The sequence below is a fragment of the Pinus tabuliformis genome, chromosome Q (genome assembly GCF_031772625.1).
Source record: "Pinus tabuliformis cultivar Carrire ecotype Pingquan chromosome Q, CPIR1, whole genome shotgun sequence".
In the NCBI taxonomy this organism is placed as follows: Eukaryota; Viridiplantae; Streptophyta; class Pinopsida; order Pinales; family Pinaceae; genus Pinus; species Pinus tabuliformis.
The window spans coordinates 109,809,418-109,836,546 of NC_142296.1; the positions used below are offsets into that span (position 1 = coordinate 109,809,418).

At 35.1% G+C, this 27,129-nt stretch overlaps 1 protein-coding gene across 1 annotated transcript; it reads right to left on the reverse strand.

Annotated features, from left to right (window-relative positions):
• Positions 1 to 14,257: 14,257 nt before the first annotated feature.
• Positions 14,258 to 25,151, reverse strand: LOC149218474 (glucomannan 4-beta-mannosyltransferase 9-like). Its single transcript, XM_089384073.1, has 9 exons — positions 24,073 to 25,151; positions 23,819 to 23,917; positions 22,653 to 22,905; positions 16,945 to 17,055; positions 16,678 to 16,814; positions 16,446 to 16,559; positions 15,288 to 15,487; positions 14,885 to 15,076; positions 14,258 to 14,787 (listed from the first exon to the last, which is right to left on the reverse strand). Exons 1-9 carry the CDS (start codon positions 24,406 to 24,408, stop codon positions 14,625 to 14,627), a joined length of 1,605 nt encoding a protein of 534 aa, XP_089240199.1. The 5' UTR covers positions 24,409 to 25,151; the 3' UTR covers positions 14,258 to 14,624.
• Between the last annotated feature and the right edge of the window lie 1,978 nt (positions 25,152 to 27,129).

Here is a 27,129-nt window from a genome sequence, read left to right on the forward strand (position 1 = left end):
AGCTAATACAAGCTTCTTTTGCTATTAATTGCTCACTTTCCATTTCTACTATGTTCTAGGCTGTGCCTGTTATGTATTTTTCATGTGCTCTTGATGTTTAGCATTAGAGGGGCTATCATCCCACCTCTGTGTTAGAATCTAGTATGTATCATTGAATGTGCTATGCAGGTTTCTGTTTACTTAGTGCCAGAGAGCTATCATCCTGTCTGTGCATTAGGAAATAGATTTGCAGACCTCTTTACTAGTTGCAGCCGACCATCACATGGTCTTGTGCATCTGCTGGTGTGGTCAGTGTTCTCCATGTCAACTTAATCCTCAAACTATGAGTAATTGGTGGTCTAAAGCCTTGTAGTCTGGGGGTGTTCACCCATGTCTGGGGTTAAGCATAGTAGAAGTGGTTATTTGGCTTGAATATGCATCATTCCTTCCATTCATCCACCTATTTCCAACATTTTTGTTGATTTTGTAATGTTCCCGAGCATCTCTGAGATACAACCTAGGAGAGTTCCTTGGGGTGATAACACCACTCTGTAACACCCTCCTCCCACATCTACCCAAGCAACCAGCCAACCGGGGTAAACATGTGACAAGAGACCACTATGATATGATTCAACATCAGCGTTAGGACCCTCGGGAACCAACCCAACCTTGTTTCCAACCAATCCCTGGGTCGCACTAACATTTTGGACAACTTGACCCCCAAACACTCTCATTCTATAGGCCTTCCAGCGTCCAAGAGGCTCTAGATGCTCTCATGACAAGGCATGCTAGCGTCCATGGACTATTTTGCTCAATTCTGTGTTAGCCTCCCGAGGATTTAAGCCACATTTTCAGGCGTAGAGCCTAGGTCACTGCCCAGAATTGAATGACACCTTCGGAACAGTAAGATAACATGGAAATAACAATACTAATTCAATTACTTGAATAAGATCTTGATAGGACCGCTACTAGCCATGACAAACATTTCGTCAAACATATCACGAATATGTAATCTACAGGTTTAAATAACAGATCTGAGCATAGGGTTCTCATACTTATCTGAGATTTGCTATGAGGCATTGTTTCCTTGTCACTTCCACTGTAGTTTCATCCATTAGGCGATAGATACATTGTCATTAGGGGAATTTTGAGGTCTAAAATGAACTTCCTAAGGAAATTATAAAATAATAGTGGAAATAATAAAATAAGATTAGATTACATCATCAAATTTTAGAGCAAAGAAAAAAAAAATAATAATAATAATAAATAAATAAATAAAAATAAAATATATATATTTTCAACTCATATTTTCAACTTATCTCCCTATGGGTTTAGTCAAATTTCGAGCGGAAATAATCCATGGATGCAAAATTTGATTCCTCATCCAAGGATTACCCATGTTGCATACTTTCGATGGACTCTTCTACACCAAAAATGAGAAATACATGAAAAATGTGATTGCAATCATGTTTTTTCATGTATTTCTCATTTTTTGTAGCAAGGTCCATCAAAAGTATACAACATGGGTATTCCTTGGATGAGGAATTAAATTTTGCATCCAACGAGTACTCCTGCTCGAAATTTGAGTAAAACCTTAGCGAGATAACTTGAAAATACGAGTTGAAAAAAATAGTTTTATTATTTTATTATTTTTTAATCTTTTTACTTTTTTACTCAAAAAATAGTGAATCATCCCCCATGGTTGACATCATCATCTTGAATCTAATTGGTTCTTATAAAGTTTATTTTGGTTGTACATTTTTCTTAAGAGGCCCGTTTTAGACCTCAAAATTCCCCTAATGCCATTCATATACAAGTAAAAACATGATGGAAGCCATACATAGCCACTGTCATAATACATATTCATAACCAACATAATAACAATAGAAATACCAAGGATACAATAGTCATATAATCCACATATAAACTAGTATAATACTCATGACATAAAAAGGAGAAATAATCTCATATTAATGATGCAAAAGCCAACCCGGTATGGGACTACCACGTCCCACCCAACTGTAGAATGGTTGAGCCAAATATCTCTTTAGTCATTCACCCCTATGCATTATTCCAAACATGAATTTGGGATCTCATAAACACATCAACCGAAACCATCCAAGGCTTCAAGAGGCCAACCACATCAACCCATCAAACATTGATTCCGCGTCATGGTCAAACATCACAAGAACCATCATCAAATTGGTCTCTATGCAAGCCTTCCAGGGCTTTAGAGCATTTGTTCCAACCCAAATTCTAGGACTAGTAACTCAACCCACGGATGTTGTCAGGTTCTAGAGTGTTTGTCCAACCAAGGCTTCAGGACTAGTAACTCAACCCACAGTTGTTTCTGGGCTCTAGAGCATTTGTCCAACCAAGACTCCAAGACTAGTAACTCAACCCAAGCTAAAGGAAACATGAGAACCAATCAAAGAAACAAAGAAATGAACCCACAACACCATAGCTACCCAGGAAATAGCAAGGCTAGGCAAATCCATTGTCAATTTAGGCAATCCTCCATGCCAATGACAGATCATGACCAATAAACGACATGCATGTGCCACGCATGCCAAAACTAGTGAGGAAAACATACATGCAACTCGGTACATGCAAGAAAACCTCGTTGTAGTTGTTGATCCCAATGTCCTCTTGCAATTTCCTACTCTTCCTTTGCTTTCTTGCTCCAAAACTCCAAGTATGCCACACTCCTCCAAAAGTGCTCCAAGAAAACTCTAAGTGTCTAAGAATGAGAGAGAGAGAGAGAGAAAAGAGAGAGAGCTCCAAAACTAAACTGGCCAAGCCTACCCACTAATCCTCAAAAGCCTTTTTTATTAATGAGGCCTCTATTTTCTTCAATTTCCATTATTTTCCTTCATTTTCCTCCTCACATGCAACCTGTGACCTTTCACCTTCATTTTCTCCTATTTTCCATTATTTTCATAAATAAATGTGCCAAAAATGCTCTTTTGCATTTCCAAAGCCTTTGCCATTGCCTTTGCCAATTTCCTTAGCCATAGTAAACCAAATGAAAAGCTGTTAGGATGTTTTCCTCGTCATTCAACCTGGAATACGTGTCTTGTGACTGTGGCCTTATATATTTTTACATGGATTTTTAACCAGGGATATTACAACTCCAACAAATCTCATGGGGACGATGGATGATGTCCTATGACTGTTAACAAAATCCTTTGTGGTTGTATATTTGGATGACATCCTCATATTTAGAAGAACTTGGGCCAAGCATTTTTAGCACATTTAGTGGGTCTTGATCACCTTATGGAAACAAACTTGTATGCCAATTTGGAGAAATGCTCATTTGGCATGCAGAGAATAAAACACATGGGATAAATTTTGGATGAACATGGGGTGCATGTGGACCCAACCAAGATCCAAGTCATTCAGGATTGGCCAACCTCGATGATTCTAATAGAGCTTTGTAGTTTCATAGGCTTTGCTAACTCTTGTTGAATATTCATGTTGGGGTTCTCTTATATCACTTGACCCTTAAGTCAAGTGACAAAAGGAGGAGAAAAATATATTTTTCTTGTATGGTCATAACAAAAGGCATTCAAGTATTTGAAATGTCACCTTTTCTATGCACTAGTCCTCACATTGCCAGACCTACAACAACCATTTGAGATTGAGACAGGCACCTTTGACTATGATATTGGTGCAATCCTTACTCAACGAGGACATCGAGTGGCATGTCACAGTGAAACACTCTCGGATACTACTCGGGGATACCCCACCTATGATAAGGAGGTTTACTCCATCATGTAATCATGTCAAAAATGGAAGCATTATATTATGGGGAAAGAGATAACCATCCACATTGATGACATACCTTTGCAATTTATGCAAACATAAGGAAGTTACAAAATGGCCGCCATAAAAAATGGTCCACATACCTGCAACAATTCCATTTGAACATCAAATACAAGAAGGGTAGCACCAATCACGGTGCAGACCGCCTCAGTGGGGCCCCAGTTGTGGCACTAACCATAGGTATTAACTATTGTGGGAATGAGACCTCTAGGTGGTCATAGTTATACAACAATGACTCTAACTTCACTTCCATGTATAGGATGTTGATGGCAGGAATGTAAGTTCCATATTTATACCTCCAAGATGCACTCTTATGCTACCTGGGCCACATTTGTGTTCCTTCAAGCGAGTGTGCCAAGATGATCTTTGAGGGATATTACAGTTACGTGGTTGAGCACTTTGGTGTGGAGAAGACAACATTAGTACTTCAAAGTATTTTTTCTAAAGAAATCTTTGACAAGATGTCCAATAATATATCATATCATGCACTTCATGTGCCATTGCTTAACCAGCCATCAAGAAGCAAGGGTTGTACACTCCTCTACCTACCCTAGAAAAAACCTGAGAGTCAATCTCCATGGATTGCATGTTAGGTTTTCCATCCACCAAGCATGGTAATGATTGTGTGTTTGTGGTTGTCAACTAGTTCTCCAAGATGGCCATTCCAGCACCATGCAAGAAGAGTGGCATGACTAAAGCCATTGCTAAACTCTTCTTTGAGCATCTTTGGGTTCATTTTGGGCTACCTTAGACCATTATTTCAGATAGGACAATAGGTTCCTCAACATGTTTTGGTCCAAACTATGGTGTCTCATGGATACCATGTTGACCAAATCAACTACCTTTCATCCCCAACCATATGGACAAGTAAAAGTGGACAACATGATGATTGTGCATATATTGTGCATGTAGAATTCCAAGCATCCCCATACATGGGACGAAATCCTTCCATATGTTCAACATAGTTATAAAAAATCCCTCCAAAACACTACTACTCATAGTACTTTTCACGTATGCTTGGGGTTCTAACCATTGGCCCTAATTGATGTATTTATGCCCATTGCATCTTCACTAAAAGAATCCTCCCATGCTTAGGTCGAGGAAAATAAGGCAACCAAATTTGTTGAGCAGATCCAACATCTCCAACAACAGGTCCATGATATTTTGTATAAATCCAATGCCAAGTACAAGCAATGACACAACCAACACATGGTTCCACATAAATTTGAGGTTGGTAATAAGGTGTGGTTATATTTACAAAAAGAGACCCTTAGAGGCCCCGATAAGAAGTTCAGACCACTCAGATATGGGCTTTACACAATCACAAAAGTTATGGGTGAAAATGATTTTGAATTGAGTAGTCCCCCTTTTCTTGGCTTACACCCAATGTTTAATGTGGAGCTGCTTCGACCATATTTTCCCCCTCTATTGAACACCTTGGAGGAAGCCAAGAAATTCCCCCCCACAAAACTCAACCTTAAGTGTATTGCAATGGCTACAATGGACCATATCATGGAAACCAAGACAAAGGATACTTGCTAGCAACACATACAACTATATCGGGCTGTGAAAGTAGGGAAACTTCTTCCACAAGGCAAGTGGCTCACTAGGATCCAAATTCAGCAAAAGTTTCCCCATTTAATGGGGGCACTCAACACAATGGAGACCATTGCTTCTTAAGGGGTAGGAATAATCTAGGTGGATATCCGTTTCCACCCCCTATTCCATTGGCTCAAAGCATAATTCTCCATCTTGGCATTTTTCTGCAGTTTTTTCAGATCTCAAACTTCTGGGGCTATTTTGAGGCCATGAACAATGTTTTATTGACATGGCAGGGGCCTAGTCGATAGTCGTAGGTTCTTTCATGGGCCTTAGTTGGAATGTGTCATTTTCAGTTAGGCCTTTGTAATGGACTACTCAGCACACCAAAAAAAAATCATATTCAAACGTTACAACACCCTGGGATGTTGATGTAACAACTAACCCCATAAGGGCATGCAAACCTCTTGGAGTTTCATCTTCTAGGGTTAAGTTTTTGGACCTCTAAGGTTCTTTCTTTATGTTGAAATACCATTCTGATGACCTATTGTATTAGCTTTTGCAGATGCACGTAGCTTCCATCTCTCTTTATTCAGGGATATATACCACCATTCTAGACAATGTATGTTCTATACTATTATGTTATTTAATTTATTAATAAAAGTTTGGCTTCCACCACATTATTATAATCTATACTATATTTCTTTATATGTGTTCCATTTATTTTCCTACATTTCATTTCATTCCTTGTACACGCTGGATCAGTGGATTTCCCTGGGAAAAGACAAAGGCCCCATTGAGGTAAAAAATAAATCCAATTAGGATAACAAGAAAAACAATTGAAGTATGTGGAATAATTAGAATGTTCATCTCTCTTCATTTATGAGTGCACCTTCAAGGAATTTATGACCTAGATAAAGCTTGGGCTAAGATAGAAACCTTGTTTGGTAAATACAATGTGAATGAAACACATCAACTTAGCAATCAATTATTTTTTTTAAATCTCAAATATTTTTCCTACATAAAATTATTTATCTAATTTCAAAACACTTGTATTTTTTCTTATAAAATAGATATGAAGAATGACTCTCTCTCTCTCTCTCTCTCTATGCACTACTCAAGTTATCATCACCCAAAGTTGTCATATTTGTACAACCTAGTAATATATATGCATGCTAAGCTTGGTAGTGCATATTCTATTGGAGAATCTACTTCTCACTACGCCATGGGGGACTAGTGCACAGTCATCAAAATTTGAACCAAAATAAAATTGTGAAAATAACATACAACCAAGAGAACTGATATGAATTTGTGTGGGTTGTGTTATGAATTTGACAGGAACCAAAATACATATAAGTTTTTACAAAATGTTCTTGCCATGGCTTGCAATATTTGAAACCCATTAATGCAAAAGAAAAAATTGTCAACAAAAAATGGCAAACCTATGAATTAAAAATTGGTGTATTTTTCTCAATTGGCAATAAAATTTTGACCATGCAATTTTGGGGGCTAATGAGTCCATTGATAGCCTTTTATGTCAAAGAACCCTTAAGGGAGATTCCTTTTATAGGTTTCAAAGGCTAATACAATATTAGAGAGGGTAAATCAACTACCCATAGGGCCACAAAAGTAACCACAAAGGCCCTAGTAAGTCAATTTTACCCATACATTAACACAAGCACTATCACAAGGCTAATCAACGTCAGGGTAGGCCCTTGCAATTTACTTTAAGGAAATATTCAAGCCTGATATTGTTGGCTAGATGAACACAGGTGGGCCCTAGAATCATCATGCATTATACTAATAAGATGTGATAATAAATGTCATAATAGGTGGGAATCCAAATGTTCAAAGGAGAAGATTAAGAAGCACCACATGTTTGTTATCTAAATAATGAGTAGCTTCCAAGTGTTCATTAGTGTGACTAATGTGTGTGTTCCATGGAAAATAACCTCAAGTAAACCCTCTAAACACTTCAAATTTCATAGATGGCACCCATGGTAAATGTCATTGAAAGACGACTCCTAATCTAAAGATACTTAACCTGACTTGAACCAATGATCTCCACCTTAAAACTCATTGGTTCAAATTGATTGACCTAACCCACTAGGATATATATACTAATAAATAAACACATACACACACACATTCCTTGTAAAATGTCCTCAAGGAAACTCTCTAACATCATTTATGGAGCACAAGGTAGATGTCATTAATGTACAATGTGTACTTCTAAACCAAAGGTACTCTATCAAACTTAAACACATGACCTCTCAATCAGGCTTTAAAATTGACACCCGTATGGACGTTTTTCCATTTTTTACCCGTGAAATACTGGTTAATAATTTTTTTAAATGTCATAATGACGAGCGTATTAAAAAATGGAAAGTTTCAAATTTTTACACACACACACACATATATATAAACGCCTTCATCTTTGTACTACGCAGAATCTGCATACAAATTTTGTTGTAACTGGCGCCGGTTCATTATCATAAATACTCTTAATGTAAATGAATCCATGGCAGATGGAACGCCGTCACAGAGAAAACGAGGACAAGCTTTTCATGATGACTTCAACGATGTAACCTAGGATGAATAAACTAGGGTAATCAGAAGAAAATGCTTTTTCACACGTGTTGCATATCAAATTTGCGAGTCCTTCTTCTATCTGACCAGTTAGGGTAGGGGTTTTTCCATCATGGTCACAGGTCAAGGTATGCACCAGTCTAATAAACAAGGTTATATAGGTTTTCATCCAGGTTCCCATAGCTCCCAATACGTTATGCCTTAACTTAGATACTTGCTTGTCTTGGTTGGGCCTTGGTAAGAATAAAATGCCTAAAAATAGATCCAGGAGAGCCACGGCCAGCCAGGAAAGCCACGACGCCCTTGAAGGTATAATCCCAATTCCTTGTCTATAGCGAACTTGGCATCCATCCATTTCAATCCTTCTGACTTCATTCGTTCCGGCCAGCCAGGTCTATATCCGTTTTCCACCGCGTCCCCGTAAGGAAATAAAAATCAGTTTGTAGTTGGTTGTGCTTGATTAGACTTTAGAAAGGGAACATGCATGGAGGAATCGTTGAATGGATGGCAATGGGAATCAACAAGGGAAGGAATGGGTTCATTAAACCTTAGAAGAAGAAAATGCTGAGGAAAGTGATGAATAATACTTGGTATTTCTGGATTTGATGGTTGATTGCCACTTACAGACTATGGTCATTTAAGCACATAATTGCTTAGAGACAAGTCGAGCCCTGCATTTACTGTTAACCACTCTCTAGGGACAATTTATTTTTGACACATATTTCCCAAATCTCTATTTTGTGCGTGAGTATCGATCCCTTGCCCTCACTTCAGCGCCCCGGCCATTTCAAGAAACGAACCCTGGTTCGTGGACACCGTACACTTCAGAGCCAAGGCCATTGCCGCTACCCAAGGACCAACTCTAGCACGAAATTTCCCTTGTGTTCAGGTTCTCCTCTGGTTTTTCTCACATAAGTTTTTCATGAAATGTTTTTTCTTGGAAAATTATACTATAGATGCCATAATATTTGGTGTTTTTGTAGTATTTTCTCACAATACATGACATATCTATAATAGCATATTTGCATGTGCGTAGAACAAAAATAAGTGAATGAATAGCTTCTACCAAATATGAAAAAATAAGAAAATTAGAACTTAATATTCTGAATGTGTTATGCCGTGAATTCATTCTTTATAAAAGTTATTACAATTGGTAGTTTATAATTATAAATTTTCATTTTTGGACTCAATGCGGAGAAGGCATATTTGATGAGGCTCTTGAATATGTGAAAATATTTTCAAATATGTAGTTTGTCTTTGTTTTTCGATTTTTATATATATTTTTATTTTGACAATTACTTTTTTCAAGGTGAAACTATCTAAAATTCAGTTCCTTTATATGATAATATCGAATATAATTTTTGAACATTTACATAGTTCATGCACATTATGTTTTTTGTTTGAGATTTATTTCACAAATATTATTTTTTAACTGAATTAGTATTAAAATTATTTAAATAGAAAACATCGTATAGTATGCATATTCTATTACGGATAAAAATACCAATCACCCCTGCTCCTAATGATCTCCGCCTTGAAATCTATTAGTTCAAATAGATTAAGTTGACTCATTGAGATAATAAATGTGTGCATGCACTTTTCCAATCATAATCACAATCAACCATTAATGTTGATCTCTAAACTAATTAAAGTTTCTTCCATAATCATGATTGGAACTTCAAATTAAGGCCCAACAGCCCACCATAAGGTGATCACAGTTGGCGTGGTTCTAAGTATTATTAAATATTTATGTTCCCTATCCGTGCTTCAGCTAAATGATTAATCACTTGCTATGATCACAAAGTGAGTTGAGTATTTTATTATTTCTCCGTTTGCAATCACGCACAGGCCTCAAGATTGTTCAGCACAGCAAGGGTCACAACCCTTATTTGGTTTTTTTTTTAATTCTCACCCAAGGGCCAATATGGCATGATTGGAACTTCAAATTAAGGTCCACCATAAGGTAATCACAATTGGCGTGGTCATAAGTATTATTAAATATTTATGTTCCCTATGCGTGCTTCAGCTAAATGATTAATCACTTACTATGATCACAAAGTGAGTTGAGTATTTTATTATTTCTTCGTTTGCAATCATGCACAGGCCTCAAGATTGTTCAGCACAACAAGGGCCACAACCCTTATTTAGTTTTTTTTTTAATTCTCACCCTAAGGGCCAATATGTAAAATCATATTAAGGGGTTTATCCATTAATAGATCTTGGGATCACACAACCTCCATTGAAAATTTTAAACAATTTTTCTCAGTAAATCAACCTTGGTTAAAAGAAATGTACATCTAAAACAAATTATTCTTGTTATCTTGAATGCTGAGCAATCTCAACAAGTAGTTATCACTAAATTATATCCCATAAAATAGTGGTGAGGGAGGGTTGTCATTATTAAATGCAGGAGGGGTTGAGGAATAATACCACAATCAAATTATAATTATTAAACTAATTAAAATGAGAGCCAAAACAAGTCCATGATAACAAGTTGTAAACAATTTATTTTTAGAGTTGGTTGTTATAAGAGATAAATAACACGCATTGTTGAATGAAAATGAGTTCTTAAGAAAGGAAGGCCCAAACGAAGATATTCGCATGTCAACTACATTAGTGTAATAATAATAACAAGAATAGTAATAGACTTTTTCACAAATTACAATATGAAAAAGTCATACTTTATTGTTTCTTTAGATAACATAGCGTCTAAAATAGTGAAAAAATATAAGTGAGAGAAAAGATATAGATTTCTTTTAACCATGTTTTAATGAGAAAACATATTTCTATAAGGTGAAAGTTTCTAAAATAGTGAAAAAATATAAGTGGGAGAAAAGATGTAGCTTTCTTTTAACCATGTTTTGATAAGAAAATATATTTCTATAAAGTGAATATGTAATGAACATAAGTTTAAATGATTCTAATGACAGAAGGAGGTATAGTATGCATGTTCTAGTAGACTTAACAGTTAAATTGTTATACGAGGTGGGTCCCTTATCTCACAAACAAGGTGGTCTCATAAAATTTGATAATAATAATAATAATATCATCTCAAAAGCTATTATATCAATTACTAATTAAAAACCTTTGAATTATATATATTTCCCTCTCTATTTTATAATAGAATTATTCAAAACTTCAATGATCTTACTATTTTGTTTCCTCAAAAAATTTTATATCAAGATTAAAAACCTTATGAATTATATATATTTCCCCTTCTATTTTATAATAATATTATTCAAAACTTCAATGGTTTTACTATTTGTTTCCTAGACAAACACAATATAGCAAGAAAACAAAAAATTAAGAACAAAAATGTAACTTTTTTCTTAACTATATATAATAAATATATTACATTACAATAATAATAACAACCATAATATATGTTAGATATAAAACTTTTAAGATCCATAATGTAGATAAATGTCTTATTTTTTTCTTAACTACATATAATAAATATATTACATTACAATAATAATAACAACAATAATACCCGGATGCGGGTGTTCGCACAAGAATGAATGCAAGGCCACATGGCCAGCAAGTGTTGCCACGAGCCAGCCCGTGGAGGAACGTAAGGGACGCCGCCGCAGACATAAATGAAGGGGCTCCCGTTCAAAAACCTTAATGGCATTAATGGAGGTAGGCTGTGAGGGCAGGGCGCATTCATGGCGCTCAAGGTTCAAGGGCCAGTTGATGAACTTAAGACGGGTGAAAGGATGGAGTTATGCCATTCTCAGCAAGACAAGCTCGCTGCGCAGACGTGCTGGGACATTCTCTGCCTTCTGGCAGACGCTGAGGACTCTGAATTACCTGCAACGCAAGGGAGAGATAGCAAAGCACTATCTGCAGGTGCTGAGAATTGGAACCTTGCATTGGAAGCTCTGTTTCGAGCAGCCAGTCCCATTGCCAACATGGCTAGAACAAGAGAACGGCAACCGTGCAGACGCGGAACTGGTCGTGGGGGCTCCTCTCGCCCTCCAGCAGCGGATGCCCACCACCATTGTTGCTGCTGCTACTGTTATAGACGGGCTGGAACTCCCCACCTGCAAGCATCTCAGTTCTTGGATACGAGCAACCCAAGTGAAGGACCGCCAGCGCTTCCAGCGTTTGGCACCGCAGTGTTCAATTTGGGAAGCCTCAGTGCCCACATTTCAGTCCTCTTCATCAGGGTCGCAGAGGAGGACAATGCCGGGTCGAGCAGCAGCGAATTGCCCTCCGAGGACCAGGCGGGCAAGGCTGAGGAACAAGCGAGAGAAGCAACTGGGAAGGCACCCGTCCAAACTCAGATGCAGGAGGCGTCCACGTCCAGAGCGGGAGAAGTACAGGCAGAACCCCAGGAAGAATATGGATGGGTCCCGATCGTTGAGATGGAACCAGAGGAGTAGCAGACATGGGCTCAACCATCCATCTTTTTGTCCAGGTCCTGTTTTGAGGTCTTCTGTCTCGGTCGCTTTCTATGCTTGGGATAAAATATATGCTTTTGTATGGGTCTTGTAGTTTGTCTGCAGGTCTTTCTCTGTTTTTGTTTCAGTTAGTAAGTATTTTCTGGGCGTTTGCACATGTCCACGGTCGCCCCTGCGAGGGTAGTATTTTGAGTCACAGCTCCTGCGAGGGCAATGTCAAAGTTAAAAGAAGAATTTTGATGAGTTTTGAGGCAGCTTGGATACATCTATATGCTAAAGCCAGCTGCCAACCCACAGTGCCACAGACGGCCATGGGAAACTAGTTTCTCTGCATGTAATGTTATTCTGTACATAATATAATTACTTAGCATAGTCTTACTGAGAAAAAAAAATAATAACAACAATAATAAATGTTAGATCTAAGACTTTTGTGATCCATAATGTAGATAAATGTCTTTTGGATTAATCACATTATTAGGATTTTGTCGACATTTCGAACCAACTAATGTGGTTGATCATATGGTCCAAAATATACATTAAATATTAGTTACCCTATAAATAAGACATTGCACAATAGTGGAGAGGAAACCCGGTGAGCAATTAATGCCTAGTCACTACCAAGTCATTTTAGATGGCATCCTCGCTATAAATAGACTTACTAATGTTAGAAGATGATTCTAAATAGTAGGGATTTTCTAATAGATGAAGAAAATGGTCATATGAAGGCCTAAATATGTATGGTTGATGCCCTAATTGTGCATTTACCAGACATTTTAGAGGTTTTGGATCATTTCAAGACCCTCAAAACCCTTTAGAAATAGACAACTTGCACCCTTGGTTTTTATCTGTTAGATAAGATTTTATATATTTAATAATGTAGCTTTTAGTGAGTGGTTTTCATTGTAAATTTTTGTCTTCTATTTGTTATTAGGAAAATATTAAAAAAACTTATTAGAAAATCTAGAAGATGCTTCCCCACCTTAAAAGATAGCATCCCTAGTAAATACAACTACAAATATTAGTGTTCATTATCATGATCAATAAATAAACCCTTGGGCCATCTTCAATTTTCTATATACATATCCCTCATATTATTTCTTTCACCAATGCCATAATATTTATAATAAAACACAACTATATCAATAAAAGTATAAAACCAAATTTTTGTGGTACTCTCCAAAAAAATTTTAAAAACTTTAAAAAATAAGTATTTTGCACAATATTAATAACTTTGAAATAATTTATAAATTTACTAATTCAAACATCAAACAATTTAGTAGAATAAAAAATAAAAAAATACATTAACAACATTATATCTTAATAACATGTTATACTTTTTAGTGTAACCTTTTAAATGTTTATTATTTATATTGGGAAATATGGAAAAACAGAATAGATTAAGGAAATAGTCTTGAGTTAGACCTAAAAAGAATTATATATATATATATATATATATATATATATATATATAATTTTATTTGAATTTTAATTTTAATTTACTATGTGATTAAAACTATTATTTTTTATAAAATTTTAAATAATTTTTATAATCTTTAATCAGACAAAAAAAAATCATCTTCATAACTTTTAATTCTAAATTAATATATATTTTTCAAAATATAAGTAGCAATATTAGCATGAAGATTAAGTTATAATGTGACCACATTGTTTATAAATTTTAAAAATGGGCACATATCATGCAAAGGAGTCAGACAAAGTATGCCAGCCGATTTTAGTGAAGATATTATATGATATAAAAAATATTTTAAATGAATTTGGAATTGTAGTTCAATATATATTGTCAACCCTTTTACTTGATCATTATGAAGAATTTAGTGAATATGTATATATATATATAATTGTAATTCAATATTTTGCCGGAGAAAAGAATTATCATCACATAAACTACAGTCTATATATGTCCATAAACATAACTCAGTTAACCAGCCAAGGCTTAATTCCACAGCTACGGTGTCTCTTCAATGTTTACCATAACAATTAAGCCGCCAATAGCAAAGCATTTGTAGCTGACCTAATTAAAAAATATCGACCAATGCAAAAGACCGGACGATATTCTATTTGTTTCTCATCTATGGTCTAAAATATTCACAATACTTTGTTGTCAGGAATTTGCATTCCTATTATTCATCTCAGGTCGCCTTGGCGATATTTTGACAGGGCTGCATGCATCAGCCAAGTAGCCAGGACGAGAAAACCAAAAAAATTATATCATTGAAATGGAATGCAATTCTACAGTGTCTGCAAATGCGGATACTAGCTAAAATTCTAGTAGGTAGGTACAAATGTTCCAATGTACCCAAATCCCATTATAAAGAATGCCCCTGCTTGCAAAAACAGATAGATATAGAAATGGTTGTTGCCGAATGCGAGGTCATAGGATGCACAGAAGAAGAGATAAACGCCAGTCAAGACCTCCAGAACATGAATTCTGCACAAAAACCAAAAAAGGTGGTTACTATCAGGTGTAAGAAACGCTTTGTTTACAGTCACAGCTTCGAAAATTTGCTAAAAAAAGCTATGGTCACCTTTCTCCTATTCTGGATTGACTTCTCTTCATTTGTTTAGCGGTTTTGTGTTTCAAGGCATCTCCTAATTTCTCAGTCACAACCCACTCGTTCACACGCCCTGCTTCAAATAATCCGATGATGGTTGCCTTGGTTCGGTGCAGGGACATCACGTTTTCAAACAAAATCCAGAATACCAGCAGATGTAACGACCTGATTTCATTGTACACATCCAAATGTTTACAAAATAGATCAGTCAGTCCACAGGGAATACTCTATTTCACCAAGTTTTTCCCATTTTTCAAGAAGAATCAGTAAGCGAAAATTAATACCCAGAAGGTTACATACATAGAAAGTTGAAGATTTTTAAATTATGTAGTTTAGGAAGGACATTTTAATAACCAGGACAAGCACAATGTAATACCTAGGGGTGCTCACTGCATTTAATAAAGTGATAGTCGAAGGAATGTAGACAGCTCCCCATTTTGGCAATTGAACTTCGGGAACCAATACAGTTGTAGGTATCACCACACAATAGAAAACGAAGGTGACAATGTGCGCTACAATTTTTCGCACGAAGAAGAAACCGTAGATTACGTGGAATTTTTTCCATGCGGAAACTTTCTGCAGATTCAGTCAAGAAAAGCCAATAAATATTGATAAAGTGATTGAAAAAACTGAAAGACCATAGCCATTGGTTGACTGGTAAAACTAATTCAGAATCTCAATTGGATTGCAAGTTTCCAGAATATATTGAAAAACTTTTTCTGGATACAACAGTTTGGATTTTGAAAAATGTCTAATTTTCCCGGTGAATGCTTCACATATCGTGAGAGACATACAAATTAGGAGTGCAAGACATTTCACTTTATTTATCAGAGTCTCGTACTTTTAATTATCAATAAAATATTTGTATATTTTTTTAGGAGGGGGAGCGTTTATAATGAATGTCATAATTAATATGATAAAAGGTTTGTCAATATGATTTTTAATTAAGAAAATTTATTTATGTTTGATTTTAGACTTTTGTGATCCATATTGATTTTGATAAATTTTTTCGGATTAATCACATTATTAGTTTTTGGTAGACCTTATGTGGTTCATCATCAGGGTAAATGTGAAAAGATCAGTTAGTCAAAATGTTTAAATAGCAAAAATGCATCTGTTCTAGAGTTAGCCATTAGGAAATCGCTGTTATGAATTAGCCGCTAAAAAATTAATCCAATAATTCAATATTATTTTAATTCAAAACATAACACAATAATAATAAATTTATTCAACTAATTTTTTAACAGTTATTTCCTAACTGCTAACTCTGGAATAGATGCATCTTTGTTATTTAAACATTTTGAGTGACTGATTTTTTTACGTTTGTCTTGATGATGAACCACATTAAATGGTTTGAAGACCAAAAACTCATGATGTGATTAATCCGAATTTTTTTATTATCAAACACACACTTATTTAAATTTCCAAAATATTTTAAAATTTGACGAACAAAAATCAAATTAATGGTTTAACCTCATGGGATTCTGATTCTGGAAATAGATGAGAATATAGCTTGAGCAGATTATTGAATTACCTTATTTGCAATAATCTCCCTCACCATCTTCCTAAATAGATTTGCAGGGCCGCATGACCATCTGTGTTGCTGATACCTGTAGGCTTTGAATGTACTGGGCAGCTCATTCTTGACCTAAAACATTCATTGAGTTTCATCCATTCAAGCAGATTTAAGTCCTTTGGATACACTTCGATTACCATTTGCATGAAAGAAAGATTGATTTGAGAAGAAAAATAAATAACCCACTCACCCCAAGGTCCCCTACGAAGACAAATTTCCAGCCCCTCAAACTTGCACGAACCGCCAAATCCATATCCTCCACTGTTGTCCGGTCTTTCCATCCACCGGCCTCATTCAAGGCTTTTATTCGCCATACTCCCGCTGTTCCTGCATCCAATTAATATATAGATACATACAATTGTGCATCAGGACATTCGTTGCTGGGATTCTTCTCATCTGAATGTATAGATACTTCATGCTATATAAGTAAATTGGACCGCAAGGGGCCTGGTAGTACCGTTGAAGCCGAAGAATGCATGGGTGGCAGATCCCACTTCTTGCTCTACAGTGAAATGGTAGTCCAATGACATTTCTTGCATTCTAGTCATTAAACATTCATCTGCGTTAACTGCAAATTCACAAAAAGAACATTGCATGATGTTAGTAGAAAAGAATATTGTAGATAGCGTCTTATTCGTTCTGGACTTCAAATTACGTGCCTATGCAGCGTTACCAGGGCAAGGAATGAATGAGCCTTATGTACCCATGTCTGTAGTATTGACTGTAGTACTAGGAAGTGATATATATTGGTTGATCTGTGTAGATACTATCCAATGCAATAGCTCTGTATACGGGGCTTTTAATTTTGGTGCTTTTTCAATTGGAGAAAAATCTAAGTTCATAGGTTGAATAACCAGGCAGTAGTCTGAAATTCAGAGGCCGTTGAATCCACGTTATTCATGTTAAATTTTAACAAAAGATGTATCACTCGAGGGGGGAAACGGTTATCTCATTATGGAAACGGTTATCTCATTTTGATACTTAGTATAACACATTATTCTCAGGGGCAACACTGAAAGCATTCCATATTTGAACGGCACACAATATATATATATATATATAAGTATTTATATTTTGATTAATTTGTGTATGTTTTGATTTTTTTTGGTTATATTTTTTTGGTTAGTAAATCTTTATTCACTGATTAAGAGGGTGAATTAACATGGTATCTTTTTCTTTTTAAATAGGTATATTAGAGAATAATACCATGGGTAAAATCATGGGTTGTCATAAACCTGGATCTAGAAAACCTCAAGTAACTTGATTGAGTAGAGTTTACTAGAACCACGCTAACAATCCCCCCCTGTCAACTTGACTTGGGAGATTACCCTGATCCCAATCATTCATCAACCATCTCACCTAAAATCTCACATTCCCCCTCCTCACCCTCAAGCTAGGGTACTAGTACATCTGCCACCTTATCTATCCAAGTAGTCCATTCCACAACTTATGACTCCATGAGCCACTGCTCTACATTTATGCCTAAACAAAGTCTTAAGGCCTTACAACAATCCATGCTCTTGCTCAACAAGTATGACAACATGTTTTACAACCTCTTAGGAAAATACAATTGCCTTGAACCAAAACACTTAGGATGTTCACTCATCACTGGTGTTATCACTAGTGCAGCTCTCATTGCCTTGGCTCCTTCCCTAAACTTCAAACCATTGACTCCATCTCCATTTTCTCTTCCATACAACCACTCCATGGTTACATGTCTAGCTTTGCTCATCCATATGTTGACTTGGTCTTTCAATACCATTTTCACTCACTAGATCCCTAGGCTGCACACAACAACTTTAACCACAACTCTGATATTCACTAGGCTCTAATAACAATTGTTAGGATCGGATCACCAAACACTAAAAGAGGTGGTGGTGTCTAAAGACATCATTGTAATGCCAAGAGAAGTGGTGGTGTCTAAAAACACCATTGTTGGGATCCCACAAAATCAATTAACATAGAGTTTTTAGGCCATTACATGAACCAATTAAAAATTTTTACCATGGATTATCATAAATCTGGAGCTCGAAAAACTCAATGATGTAGTCCAGTTTACCCAAACCATCCTAACAATTTTTATTATAAATTTTATTTGAAATTCGATAAAATTAATTAAAATCACACATGGTGTAATTTATATGTGTAATCCAAATTTTAAATAATAAAAAATGACTTTGCACCCTAAAATTTAAAAAAAAAAATTAACAAAAAAATATTAACCGACGCTTATAAACCATGGTAAACACTATGATATCCACTGACTGTTTAATTTGTTGAGGCGTTCATCCCCAAATCACTAAATAGAAGAACATTGAAGGTACCGCATGAACACTGTAAAGCTGACATGGACAAGATAGAACATGAAATTTCATTGTTCCATGTGGAGCAAACGGCCACTGCAAGTAGCTGGCACAACCTGCTTAAACTCATACTCGAAAAATCCAGACAAAATTTGATAGTGCCAACCAACCCACGCTGTCACTTCAAAGGATCCTCACAGATTTTAATGGTGGCAATTTTCCCACGCTGTCACGGCAAAGAATAATGACAGAAATGTTGTAGCACTTTACTTTTGTCATTACATAGTTACATATTATTTACTGAAATTTCCACGTTTTGGACTAAATTCCAAATTTACTGCTTGAAACTCTGGAAAAAAGCATAGTGAATTACTTTCACTGCCATCACTAACTACATTCAACAGTACCGGTAATTTCTGAGAACATCTACGACACTGAGAGTGCTCAGTGCTGATCGTATGGCCACGGTTAGATTTGGAGTGATTAATTTTCATAAATAATGAATTACCATTAAAAGCATACATCTCTATCACATGCCTGGCAATGAGGAGGATAGCTGTATTGCATTTAGGAGGATGATCGCACTTGGCTTTCATTATAATTTGGCCAACAACCAGGAAGGAAATTAGAGGTAAATAATCAAATGGATCCGTACTAAGTCACATCTTTTCAATTCCTAAGGTTGATAATAGGTAGAAAATGATTGCAGTGTAATAATCTGAGTTTTAACCTGAAAAAAATCCTAAGGTTGTTGGCTTGAAAGATCCCGAGCCGAGCGGTATTTCTAGAATGTACTTAAGATTCTTGAATGTACTTAACTAAGATCTATTAAGCAAACACAGCCGTAGATAGCAATTAATCAGAAATATATACCAGAATTGATCGAGATCTATTTCAGAATTGACCTAATAAAAAGATAACCACCCAAAAAGATTAGATAAAAAATTCTCGAGCACAAAACATCCGATCACTTAAAAGATCCGGTGACTACAGTGGCCACAGGTCGATAAATCAAAATGTGTATAGACCAAGTTTAATCTTTGGTCAGGAAAGCATTTAAATAGTCAAATTTTTTTGATAATAGCATTTTGCCTAACTTACATATCTATATTTAATATATTTGATTTTTAAGTTATCAAAATCATTTTAATATCACATCCTCTTAATATAAAGAAAGCTGCATTTTAAAGATATTTAAGTAGTCAAAATCAATTTGAGATGAAATTTTAGTCTAATTTACATCATCATCTTTTAATAGAGTTTTTTTTTAAATCAAAAAAATTAACAAACTTGTCTGGAGATGTAAAATGACTTGTCCTTAGACTTAGCCAAAAAAAGACCTCCCATTAAGTAAGTACTAAGTAAGACTCCCACTATACTCCTTAGCCTTACCACTATCATCTAAGAGGCCTAGAATCCAATCAATGAGACTCCCACTATAATCCTTAACCTTATCCCCTGTCACCCGAAACGTAAGATCTCCCACTACACTCTTGAGCCTTGCCACCTGTCACCGCCCAGCCTTGCCACTAGGAGGTAAACCCACTTTCGAGCCTAGGCCGATTCCTATATTCGGTGGGTAACGTCTTAGAGTACACGTGTCCACCATTAAACTTACATGCTTAGATTTTATAGGTATATAATTAAATATTTTATATTTTACTGAATGAAAAATATAGTATTAATATTTATTAATTAATAAAAATCTAATTAAAAATTTAATATTCCGTTTCAATTTTGAATTTATAATGAAATGTTTAAAATGTACACTATAAAATTTATGATAAAGATAAAGTCATTTGATAGGTTTAAATTATAATAGAGTTAAGGCTTCTGTGATCCATATCAATTTTAGAGAAGATTCTTCGGCGAAAATCACATGGAATCTCATTTGTCGACGCGTTTCGAACCAACTAGTGTGGTTCATCATCACGACAAGTTGAAGAAACAGATCTAGTCTATTTAACTTGCTAGACTGGATCTGTTTCTTGTCCTGATGATGAACCACACTAGTTGGTTCGAAACGCGTCGACAAATGAGATTCCATGTGATTTTCGCCGAAGAATCTTCTCTAAAAAAGGTTTAAATTATGTTTTTCATTTTATTGAATTTTATTAGGATTTTTTTTAATATTTTGGGAAAGAAGAATTTATTAATGGTGAGATTCTAAGAAGATTAAATAAAAAATACTTTCTGTGTATTGTTTGGCTTTTAAATTTTTTATTTTCAAAACATTTGTTCCTATCAATGTTTAGTCAAGAAAATTATAGTAATCTAGTAATTTAGGAATGTTTCTTTTCCTTCTATCCGATCATAGAAATAAAGTATTAAAAAGTCTCAATTAATCTTTTTTTAATTTATTTGGTTTAATTTCAATAATAATAACATTCATAAAAGCCCATATATATTAAATTTATTAAATTTCAAAAATTAGAATTACTGTTATTTTATATATATATATATATATATATATATATAATTTAAAGTTGTCAATGAGACATAGAATAGATGGTGGGGGTGTATTGTTAAGTTACTTGGTGATGTGAAGGCTACCCGTAAACTCAGTAAGCAAAAATCCAGTTATGTTAGGGGCTGGTGTGGCTTAGGTTGGGTGCGGCTAGGTGACATCCCATAGTGATTTTGATTATAGTTTCTCACGCCACAAGTCAAGCCCGATAAAATCTCTGATAAACTCAGATTACTTGACAAACAAACAAAAATTTTTAAGATATATTTTTTTTATAAAAAACAAATATTTTTTTATTATTAAAACCTTTATATTTTAATATTAAATTATTAATTTTTTTAAATAATAAACATATTTGTCAAAATGTATTTTTTAAACCATTTAAACATTATAATAATATAATTTATAAATTAAATCACACTATCATAGAGTATCTTATTTGTAAATTTATTTTTCAATGATAAATTTTCTTTTAAAACTGCTTTTTACATGGGGTATTAGATGTTTATTTTTACTCATCATTTAATTAGTATGTATTAAGTGAGTTTTGTTAAAAAAAAATTGTTGTACAGGGAAAAATATTTTTTTATATAAACTATTAACCATTAAAAATATTGACTTGTCCTGAGACCACTTGGTTTCGTGGACATCATTAAAACCCCTTCATTCGCTCATTGATTGATACAATAGAGCTGATAATGAACTCCGTAAAACTATTCGTGTTACAGCCGTGGACGAATAGACTGAAGGTGAAAAGTACACATGGCTTTTACCACTGGAGCGGCAGCCAGGTTGGCCAGCCTGCTGCAGGCCAAACACTTGGAATGAGATGGGTGGGAGAATGGAAAAACAGGACTAACAGAGACCGGAGGGAGGCCCCCCTGAGTCCTGACGGCCTTCAGCCTTTTCTGTGTGTGTTGTTGTAGATAGCCTAATCAATCAATCAATCCACCATTCATTCATGCTGTGGGTCACGAGAAAATGTTTACCGTTTGGCGTGTAGTTGCAGCATGGTATCTACCACAGATCTTCGACAACTTCACTACCGACCAACTTTAATCAATGACAATTGACATTCCACCCACATAAACTATAACACTGCCCATCATTACTCTTAATAAAAAAATTCCAAACCCTACCACCAAAAAGACAACCCAGACTTGAAGCACAATATACAGATTCATTAATCACGCATTAATGCTCATAACATTAGCAAATAATTATGTTTTAGTAGGTGCGGAGGCATTCAAATCATATCTTACCTCAACTAATCTATTAAAAATCAAAACTTCAAGCACAAGATACACACAATCATTCATGGCAGCAATAAAACCGTTAAAAAACACCTATAAAGCAAATTCAATGCAGTGAGAATGAGGCATCATGATGACTCACCAAACTTCCAACGAGCTTGAACTAAGGCCAATTCTGGATTGTGCACTAAGAATGGAATCGTTCTGCTCAAAAAGTCGCGATCGGGCTGAAAATCTGCATCAAATATTACAACGTAATCGCATTCCCTTACGTAGCTATGCTTCATTCCCTCTTTCAGGGCACCAGCTTTGTACCCATTTCTGTTGCCTCTGATTTCGTACTTGATATTTATGCCTTTACTCGCCCATTTCTGACATTCCATCTCCACCAAATCCTGCAGCGCAGGAAAACAAGAGCCAGCTGTGAGTTGTCAGTAATTACTTTGCCAACGGTTGTTCACACGGTGTTTTTTTGTCTGATAAGTTTCAGTAAACTACAAATTATTTCATGACAGCTCTCTCGGAAGTGTTTCAACGATGGTAAGAAAATTGGCAATTTGCACATTTCAAACAATCACCTCAGCAAGTTGTTTTCCAACCATCCCTTTACTGTGTGAACCAAGTTTAAAAAAAAAAAAAGTTTATTAACTAAGGTTAAATATTCAATACTATGGAGTAACTTAATAATTGGTTTATTATATAGTGTTTAATATTTATTGCATATCATATTATTTCTATTCAATGGACTAGATGGGAAAAATAGTGACTCAATGATTAACTTACTACATTGTGTTTACTATTTACCATCACTATGCAATAGGTTACTCATTGGTTTACTGACTTTCATCTTATCCATTGAATATCATATTATTCTCATCCAACGAACCAGATGGAAAGGCAGTGAGCCAATCAAACTTACTACATGGTTTTTAGTTTATTGTCTTTTCATCCTATAGGTTGAGTACCATATTATTCCCATCCAATTGACCAGATGGAAAAGCAGTGAGCTAATCAAGCTTACTGCATGGAGCCACTGATTTACTGTTTTTTCATCCTATCCATTGAATACCATATTATTCTCTTCCAATAAACTAGATGAAAACACAATAAATCCATCATTAACTTATTGCGTGGTATTTCCTATTACGGGTCATCATAATAATACAACCTTACATTATAATACAGAGCAACTCATATGTAAACTGCATAGTATTTACTATGAACTGCTCATCACAATAATACAACCTTACATTATAATAAAGAGCAACTCATATGTAGATAACAAATAACTCTCGCGTGAACACAGACCTTGATTGTAAGGTCAGTCGAATCATCGAGCACTTGAATGATAACCCGATTTGAAGGCCATGACAACGCACATGCTGCTCCAATTGAGAGCTGATAAACCTGCAACCAATCAATCAAGAACAATGCTGAAATGTATCAATCTGCAGATTTGAAACAAACAGAGAGAACGGGGTAATCAAATCAAGCAGAAAATAAGAGGATAGCACAAGTCAAACCCAATCCAATATAATCCATGTGTATATTTATATATATACCTCCCTCTCATTGTACATTGGTATCTGCACTAAGACCATGGGATAAACACTGTTGCCAAGCTCCACGTCCTCCTTAATGGCCTCCCACTTGTATCTCTTCTCTGGCTTCTTTCCAAACACCTTAATCAACACAATGACTACTGCCATGTAAACTCTTTCAATGAAGAGCATGACAGACATGAGCAGGCAGAAGTAAATACAGATATTCAGCAATGGGGCAATCAGAGGAGCCCGAATCTGCTGCCAAAGCAAGGCAATCTGCTCAACTATGTCATCCCTTGTGCCTTGAAATGTCTGTGGCAATATGTTGGCACTGGAATAAGACAACCGATCCATGGTTGTGCCTTGAGCAGATCTATGCAATTGGCAGCAGCTTTCAGGCAATTCTGAAAGCCTAGCTCTTGTTTGGTCTTTTATAATAGCGCCCAGATCTGCATTGCAAGCGTTGTGTACACGGAAAATAGATAGTCTCTACTAACTGTACTGTCAAAGCTGCCAAACCCCACTGCTGAAGAGAAACTGCAACTCATGTTTGTAGACTAGGCAGGCATCTGATACCTGAAGAATTACGCAATGTGGGGTGCTCTGACGTATTTCGACCACCCAATCGGAGCTGTAATACGATATCTAGAGTCTAAACCAAACAAAATCTCTGCACCCAGTTTTCCCTTAATTCGGTACATGGGATTCGTTTTCATTCCACAGGTATTACGTAGAAGCCGGTTGCCTCCTTGAGTTAAACTCTAGCTGACTGCATCTTTAAGCAAAGTTGACCCTTTATTTTCGCCCGTACATCCATGGCAGCAGGGCAATGCAGAAGATTGATGGTTACAGAGTCACTCTCTTGAGGTTGGCTCTCCCATCCTGCTGTAATGAAGTTTCAACCACTAATAACATTGAATCAGGCAAACCCACAATAAGACAACACCATGGAATGGGTTTTGTTTCTTTATGTTGAAGCCAATCCAGGCTTGAAGAAAGGAGAACCCAGCTGTGCAGGGGTTTTGTTTTTTCTATTTTTCTTGAACAGAGGAAATCCCCCCTTGTTTTCGACATCAAAACAAAGGCCAAGTCCAATGCCCATTAGGGTAAACTAATTGTTAGGCGATGGACAATTACATATCTTGGAGGTGCCCATGGCTTTTCACATTGCATTAGATTGTTTGAGTTCTTTCTCTCATATGAATCGTGTCAAACTTGGTCGTCATCAGTGATCATCAATGGTCATCCACTAAATGCAAAGTAGTTGTTGCAAATTGTGATATGAAGCGTGCCAAATTTGGCCGTCATCATGATCACACCAACGGTAAGATCTCATCCATGACGAGTAGTTATTCCAATTTGCGTATGAATCGTGTCAAATTTTGTCATTAATCTCGAGATTACAAATTTTTTTTTTGGGTTGGGTTTTGGCTCAAACATATCTAAATGGTAGCATATATTGGGATGAATAGTATTATGAAATTTATAATGGTGTATTAGTAGTTATTATGAAATTTATAATAGGATGAACAGTATTATGAAATTTATAATGGTGTATCAGTAGTTATTATGAAATTTATAATAGGATGAATAGTATTATGAAATTTATAATGGTGTATTAGTAGTTATTATGACAATTATAATGGTGTAGTTTAATTAATTTAAGAAATGGTTTTTTTTAATTGAAATTTGGTAATATAATTTTTAGTCAGATGGTTACTTTTTGTTGTTTAAAATACATTTTTTAATGTATAAGTGGATTCAACATCTTGAAAAATCTCAGGGTACTCTATTTTTGTAAATTAAATAGCTTAAACTTATGATTTTTAAAAATATCTATGAGTTTTTGAACAAAATTGACCCAAGAAAATGCTCCCAAATAGAGTCACTTCCTCTATTATTTAGACTACGTGATTATTCATTTCTAATCAGAATTTAAATTTTTTAATTAAAGGTTTTGTGATCCATAATATGTACGACAAAAAAAAATTCGATGAAAATCACATAGGAGAAAATGTCGTCCACGCTCTTCGAACCAACTAGTGTGGCTCATGTTCTAAATTCAGGTTTCTGTAATCCATATTATGAGTGTTGAGAGATGTTTCGGTAAAAGTCACATAAAGAAACTTTAAGTCGACCCCTTTCGAACCATCTAGTGTGATTCATCTTCAAGACAAGATGAAGAACTAGATCATGGCATTAGATTAAATATATGAAGAGAGATGTTTTCTAGCCGTTAGAATATAATAGCTAGTTTTGACTAAAGAATTATCATTAATTAATAAACAAATTTTTTAATTAAAAACGAAGTAATAGATGGAAACTAGTTGTAAATGAAGAATTAAATTAATTTTATTATTATTATTTTAATCAAAATGAAGGTAATAATAATAAGGTCAATAGTAATAAGAAAATGAAAAAACAAAATAAATAAAATATAAATCAAAATAATGAATAGTGTGGTTCAAGATTTTAAATTATTATTTAAAAAATTATGATTAAATGCAGTACTTTAAATGGGAAAGTTTAACTATTTTATTTTATTTAATCTCGAAATTCCATTTATTTTTTTCGTTGTCATTTTTTGAAAAGTTTTCTGGTTTATTTTCCAATCTAATTTGTTAGAATCCAACCCGGATTCATCGAAATCACAAATTTGATGGGTGAACTCTATACAACAGAAGTGTCCCGCGGGTTTTCCAAGGTGTTGAATCCATATATGTAGTCAAAAAACCAGTTTAAACAACACAAATTAAAATTTCACCACAAAATTTTCCACTAGATTCTGGCCAGAAATCCATAGAAACTCCAAAAAATCACATTTAAAAACAAATCCTTTTTTTAATGGATTTTGGAAAAAAAAAAACACCAAAATATATAATATATAATAGTTAAACAACACCATTCAAAATACCTCAAAATTTACAATTATTCTTCTCCAATAAGAGTTTAAATTATTATTTAATAAATTCTAGCTAAACTTAGTACTTTAAACCAACATAGATCCATCTTAAATACGGATCTAACATGAGTCGAGAGTGATCTAATTTCTTCACTTGCAATTTTTTTTATGAA